This window comes from Poecile atricapillus, chromosome 10 (genome assembly GCF_030490865.1).
Source record: "Poecile atricapillus isolate bPoeAtr1 chromosome 10, bPoeAtr1.hap1, whole genome shotgun sequence".
Taxonomy (NCBI): Eukaryota; Metazoa; Chordata; class Aves; order Passeriformes; family Paridae; genus Poecile; species Poecile atricapillus.
The window spans coordinates 12,458,786-12,465,856 of record NC_081258.1 but is presented as its reverse complement, the minus strand read 5'-3'; the positions used below and the strand labels follow the sequence as shown (position 1 = coordinate 12,465,856).

General features: G+C 38.7%; 1 protein-coding gene across 5 annotated transcripts in view; it reads right to left on the bottom strand.

Annotated features, from left to right (window-relative positions):
* Nucleotides 1-565: 565 nt before the first annotated feature.
* Nucleotides 566-7,071, bottom strand: part of LPCAT2 (lysophosphatidylcholine acyltransferase 2) — a 29,982-nt gene continuing 23,476 nt past the window's right edge. For all 5 annotated transcript variants that reach the window (XM_058846157.1, XM_058846158.1, XM_058846161.1 and 2 more), the window contains 3 exons: nucleotides 4,237-4,335; nucleotides 2,443-2,584; nucleotides 566-2,172 (listed from right to left, as the gene is read on the bottom strand). In XM_058846157.1, coding sequence (XP_058702140.1) covers nucleotides 1,931-2,172; nucleotides 2,443-2,584; nucleotides 4,237-4,335 — 483 coding nt within the window. In that variant the 3' untranslated portion in view covers nucleotides 566-1,930. The remainder of the gene's footprint in view (nucleotides 2,173-2,442; nucleotides 2,585-4,236; nucleotides 4,336-7,071) is intronic.

The following is a 7,071-nucleotide window of genomic DNA, read 5'->3' as shown; positions in this document are numbered from 1 at the left end:
CTGTGTCATCCCTGCTTACCCATCTTCTTCTTACTGGTTGGAATAGAAGTCAACTTTGAAGAGATTACCACTGGTTGAAATGCTGTGACTGGTTAATGTGCTAGGTAAGAGCATTAACACATGTTCCAATTAACTGTATTCCCGTTTCTCCTTTTCTAATTGAAAGAAAATACTCTAATGTTCACAATACTCAAAGCTGTGATTGTTACATCTCAACTGTGGTTAAGGCCACTCATTTTACATCTAAAGGGCGATGCCTTATTTTCCATCAAAAAATGGAGGTCTCTCTCCACGGAATTGCAGACCTTTGTATCGTCATCCCTCTTGATGAGGCAGTCACCAGAAATAACTCTTTGGAAGAGCATTGGTCCTGTCCTACTCTTCCAGCCCTACATAAAGCAAAGTGCCATCATACAAAAAACTGAAAATGACAACTTCAGACTGCACTGAGTTTACCAAGGTAAGACATCTTAAGCACGATTTTCTGGAAGCTCGCCCCCAGCCCCTTAAGGTAGACAAAGTACCCTTCCCACCGTACTAAAAAGACTCAGCCATTCAAGTAAAGTCTTTTAAAAAATATAGATTTATTTTAAGCACATGAAACATCAGGAGAGGCACAATTATAAACAGAGAAAGTACAACATCACAATGAGCTTGTGGCCAGACTGCAAGCAGTAACTTAGAGTTAGAGGTTACCATTTCATATATGAAAACCTGCTGAAAGTTGGTTATTATTGTAGTAGACAGTCTAGGCTTAGCTCGAGTTTTCTTTTGAAAATATCTTCTCATTTCATCCCTTCCAAGTTTTTATTGAGAAGTATTTGCCTAAATAGCTATATATTTTAAATACTGGATAAAGTGCATTCAGATGAAGGAAAAAGATAAAGGCCCAATTTCCCGTGCACTAGAGAGGACCAAGGCAAAACATATTCAAATCATTGACTAGAAAGAGCTTGGTTTTGAACCAAACCCCAAGAACACTGAGTAATGGCACAGTAATGCAAACATGGTTTCTAGGAGACAGCTTTAGAGTAGATACCAAGTACTAGAACTATGGTTTGACAGCATATTTGCCTTTCAAGCTTTGCAGAGCAAGGTCACATTCCTCTGTTGATAACTGCGAGAATAAAAAAATATGCTGAAGTTTGAAATGTTCCTCCCAATGTGATCCTGAACAGTTGTTACTGTAAACAACATGGTATTTATTTTGAAATAGTTCATTACTTCTTAGGTCTTACTGTCTGCATTTTCCTCTAGACTGTAAGCTGCTATCTTGGCATTCCAATTAGTAATTTGTTGTTAGAAGTGCAGCCATTTCCACCTGTCACCAGCCTTTAGACCTAAAGTGGTTTCTGTTAACCCCAGTGAACCAGCATGTCTTGTTCAGAAGCTTAGGCTTTCTGGTTCATAAGTAGTTAAGGGCAATCTAAAGATAGCAAAAAAACACAATCTTCAACTCTCAGCTTCCTGTAACTTATTTCTGCATATCTCAGAAATTTGAGAATGGCTAAATGATATTGCAAATGAAAACATGCTAGCATAATTTTTTTCTCTTAAGTAATGTTGGGGATACAGAGAAATTGAGCAGCACCAAAAATTCCACTTTTTAGACAAGTGGACTCCTCAGTCTGCATTCTGAGAGGTCACTGCAGTGCTGGAGCCTTGTACCCTCAGCACACCTGTTACTTTTCTGGAAACATGAACTTGGGAGACACTGAACAACATTCCCAGTACTGTGATACTGACATTAAGAATTGAACAGTGGTTTTTCCCTTACAATCAAACAGGAATAACTCCTCCTGTTATGAAAGTAAAAAAACAAAAAGAACCTTTTTTTTAAATTATAACTTCCATCTCTACATCAGTTGTGCTTATGAATAGATGCGGAAAATATCCTGTAGAATTCAAGAGGTGAATTATTTAACTCTTCTCAGTCATCCTTTTTGTCAGAGGTACTTGAGCTATCTTCTTCATTGCCTTCAGGACAGACTTTATTTCTTGCAAGTGGTGTTTCTGAGACTGGGGCTGTGCTCCTAACTGGGCTGTGTTTGCCTTTGGGTGGCTCAGTGTCATGCTCCTCAAACATACCTAGCTGGTGTCTCTGTAGATCTAAGTACGTAGTAAACAACGTGGCATATTCTGGATGCTTGAGAGCAAAGTTCTTGAACTCCTCTGCAAAACATTCAAAAACACAGATGCTACAGTGCAGCAACAGAATCAAAGAAAATTTCACTGCCTGCTTCTTTCACTGAAGCTGATCTCCAGTTAGTTCCTTCTAAAAAATCCCAAGAATATCACACAAAGTATCTAAGTTTGTGCTTCAAAAGCTCTCCCCAGAAACAAGGTATGAGAACCATCAGGGAATTTGAGGGAATTAAAAAAGGAAACTCCCTGTCAATATGACTGTAAGAGTATTCTTTCTAACAAAAGGACATAACTTACCATAGGAGAGCTTCCCAGTTTCATCTGCATCTATTTCTTTGAAGAGCACAGAAACATCAAGCTCAGGCAGCCCCAGTGCTGACTGAATGATAGAAGCAAACTCATCTTCTGTTATAGTGCCATCTTCATCCATGTCAAAGAGCTGGAAGAGACAGAATGTGTAGAAATACTTTACCTATGAACCCTCTGTGCACATCAGCCACTCATCGTTGTTTTCTAGCATTCAGGAGCTCTGTGAACAATGCCTGGGATTTGAAGAGCCTGGAACAGGACTAAGCTGACACTTTGCAGAGCAATGTCCATGCCATAGCTGGAAACAGAACATTCTGCCAAAACAAACCAACCTCACAGTTCAACCTTGGTTCAGTGATAAAAATAATACAAAACTGATAAAACATAAACAAAGATGTAGATTTACTGTCACCATGAGCTATGCTAAGAGTCTACTGGATTCAGCCAGTCTATACTGGAACATCTTAGGTTTTAGCCTCCATTTTCATTAGGCACACCTGCTATCAGCTTAAACTTGCTATCATAGTTTATTCTCTGACATATATAAATTTTCGTGTATGTGACTGATCACTCACTAAGGATTTAATTGTAATTAACAGGAATTTTGGTTCCTGGAATGCAGGCAGTTGATGTACACTGAGCATCCCATCCTTCCCAGTGCAGTTACAGTAACCATCTGCTATGAATCACCCCTGGAGAAATACAAGGGATGGAGGGCTGTCATTCTTAAATATTTGCTACACGCAAACTTTGCCACTGTGAAGGAAAAGACATTTAGTGGCACAGAAAACAAGCAGCAAAAGGAACCCAAGTTCCATTTTACACAGGCTTTTACCAGCTGAACCAGCTGTTTTGTGCTGAGACTGGAAAGTAAAACAAATTACTGATTTTATAATCAGCACACTTGTTAAGATACTGAAGAGTATAGTCTAGGAAACATCACAATGGAACAGCAACAACAGCTGCTAGGCTTGCTTCTTCATAGCAGTCTGTACTGATTAAATATCCCTAAAAATGAACAAATCACCTTGAACAACTCTAGTGCTTATCTGGAAAGAAGCCAGTGGCTATAATGGATTGCCACAAAACCTCTGGTACTTCCCAAGTATGCATGAGTACTAGGAAGCACCCAGTTTACAATGAATGTGAGCAGTATCTCAGTATTTTGCTCAGTAGAGTTCATAAGACCAGATTAATGGGTAAAACAACTGGATCTGTGTCAAAGAGCCACTAAAAAAAGAGCTAAGGATTCACAGCATTGGTCAGGTATTGCCTGCATGTATCTGAGATGTGAAAGGAGCTACTGCTCCTTGACTGCTTGTACTATCAGGGCACCACAGGACAAGCCAGCAGTTCTTAGATGCAGCCCAGTTTTGAATATGCCAGTCCTTGATTTCTTTTCCCCCTCCTCTTTGTTAAGAACAATGGCTCTAGTGAGGTTTGACCCACAAAAGGATATTACTCCATCTATTGTAACACTGAAGAATCACAGTAGAAAAAAAAAAACCTCAGGCAAAAAAACTACAAGTGCTGCTGAATCATTTTTGGAGTTAGCCTGCCAAGTTACATATTCATTAGTGCCTTCAGATGGCTTTTGAAACCCTTCTCTATGATGCCTGCAATTCTTCCCCTCCCTTTCACACTCTAAATGTCAATTGGTTTAAGAGAATTACTCACATTTGCATAACAGATTGAAGCTATAAACTTATGATTTGAAAGCTAACAGACTTACAGTCAGTCTTGATTTGTCAGGTTTGTAGATTTACACTAAATTGAACTTACCTTAAATGCCATCCGAATAGTCTCCTCTGTGTTGGCCGGGTTACAAAGAATAGACAAACCAATTACATACTCCCTGAAGTCGATGGTGCCATCTCCATTCTGTAACCCAAACATGCACAGCAGTAGTTATAGTTAATACTACAAATCACTTTAAGAGCTCTTCTGTAAATCAAACACAACACATGTACTAAGACAGTTTACAATACCAGAGGTTTTTGCTCTTCCTGGAAAAAAACCTAAGAGCTCGCTAAATCCGTAATACTAAGGCTGGAGTAGCAATATACATGTTTTCAGTAACTACAACTGGATAAAAATTTCTATTTTATAAACAAGCAAAACACAAACAAAAAAGAATTGAAACAACTTAAAGTTTTTCTTTAGTACATGGCCTTCAGGAAGGCTCTAAGAGTAACTGGAACCCAGGTGCTTGAGGTAATTGCAGCAGTGCATGTAGCACTGGCACTTGCAGAACTTCAGAGACCAATGCAACAATCCAGAATCAACAGGCCAAGTGAGGCTGTTGCTTTGAGTTTGAACCTTCAGCAATAAAATATATGTCAGTGAAAGGACAACTAAATCATCCTGGTTTATCTTAAACTTTCCTTTGAAGCCTATGCACTGCCCTACATGCTATTGAGAAGCCAATGCACTGTCCTACCTTTTAAGAAAGGCAAGGAGTTCACTGGAACAGCCTCTGTAATAATTCCAGTTTTGATCTGAACAAACATTTCAATGTGTTAACTACAAAGCTACATCAACAAAGTATTTGAAGCTTGTTTTGATGGGATTTGTGATTAATTTATTAATGTGTAAGCTGCATTTTATTTGCAGACAGGGAGAATGGCAGATGCCTGATGAAATCTATGCTTATGTCAGTAGTGTTTCTGTCACCACACTGGAAGTTTCTTGAGTGTTTTGGGAAACATCTGTCTGGGCAAAAGCCATCTGCAAATCTTAATGGGACACAGAGCAGGTAATGACAGCATAATAGAAATGACAAGTAGTTAATTGTTTTGAATATTCACAATAAGGGCATTCATCAAAAATGTTTTAAAAGCACTCTGAAGTGTAAAGCAGAGTTCCCTTTGTGGTTAATGTGTTCTGCATTTCAACAAGAACATTATCTTAAAAAGTGGAGTGTCTACATATGAGAACAGCACAAAACTTTTTCAGCCAAGTGAGAGAGGTGGTTGGCTGGGTAAATCTGCAGCAAAGAGTCAGACCAGGATTCTATTTCTGGCTCTCCTACCAACTTCTAATGTCTACTTGAGCATACCGGCTATTTAAAGTAAATCTTAGAATAATTTAATTTAAAACAACTTCTGAAAGAAGTTAACACAGCTGCGGCTGCACATGGAAATATGACAAGAAAAAAGACAAAATAAAGGTCAGTTTGCTTTCATTAAAGTGTGAAAACTCAGTAATCAAAACTGAGCGCAGTCTGATAGACAGAACTCCAGCCATTTTAGTGGGAAATAAAGTTACTATGCTTGCAAGATCATGTTGTGACTAGTTCTACTAAACTCTAGGACGCTGGCTAACTTCCAAATGCTCTGGTATTTTGGTTAAGGAGAAATGACGGGGCTGCTGCCTGGAAAAAGAAATGGAAGTTAAACTGAAAATACAGGAAAACCTTCAGTGCTTATGTAACACCACAGCAAAAAGCACTTCCAATTATCTTTCTATGTGTATCTGTGTTTGCAGCCTGAATACAAGAATATTTTAAGGAAGCAACATGTGAGCTGAGCTCCAGTTCTCTAAATGGCAAAGTAGAACAACAGAATTTGGGTATTTGTAATTATGCTACACAAGACAATGTAACCTTAACTCTTGTTTTTCTTTAAGGAAGCCAGCTTTCTGCTACTGTCTTCTCTATAGCATGCTATGGTAACTGGGCTTTTGTTGTTGTTTATTAATATAATACAGTAAATCTTAGACTTTGGAAAACAAGGAAGTTGCACTGTCATAAGCACTCTCCATTTAGATTTTCACAGGGACTGAAAGCCAGATGCAGTATGAAGTACTACTGCATCAATACTTTTGAGGAGGTATCACACTACTTCCTGCTCACTTCTCTACTGCTCAGAGCCCAAATGGCACTATGTGGCACAATGGATAACTGAGTTCAGTTTTTCCACTGAAGAACTGGGAGGAGGCTGAATGCCATTAGGAAGGAACTAGCCTCTTTTTTTCTGAGACAATATTACTATTTTTCTGTTTTCTATTAAACAAAGTGTAGGAGAAAAAGTCTGGACACAAATTATAAGTCAGTTTCAAGTAAAAGGTTTCTGCAAGTATACCAGGGAGGATATCTTATCAATTTCAAAAATACTATTTGCTAAGTGTAAGTGCAAGATTTAGAAGTCAAAGCTATGGAAATTTACAGACCAAACCAAACCAAACCAAACCAAACCAAACCAAACCAAACCAAACCAAACCAAACCAAACCAAACCACTGTGTCCCTGGGGAAGGGCAGGGGCATGAGGACTCTCACATCTGGAGACTGCCTCTAGTGCCAGGCTGTGTATTTAACTCATCTTTTCACATTCCAGCCAGCTCGCGCACACCCAAGATAATTTTTGTTTAAAGCAGCAGAACCTTGCCAAGAAATCCGCCTTATGCAAGAGCTGTTTTGATCAACAATGTAATCCTTAATTCAAATAAATGTACCTTTAACAGTTCATGTTACTACTTTTTTTTTTAAATTCAGAAGTTGACATCTTAGCCAGAACTGCATAACTACCTTGAGTGGGATGCTGCACTCTGATGAAATTTCACTCAGATAGCCAGAGGTTGACTTTGGCTGGCTGTCTGCTATGTGACTGCATAATTAT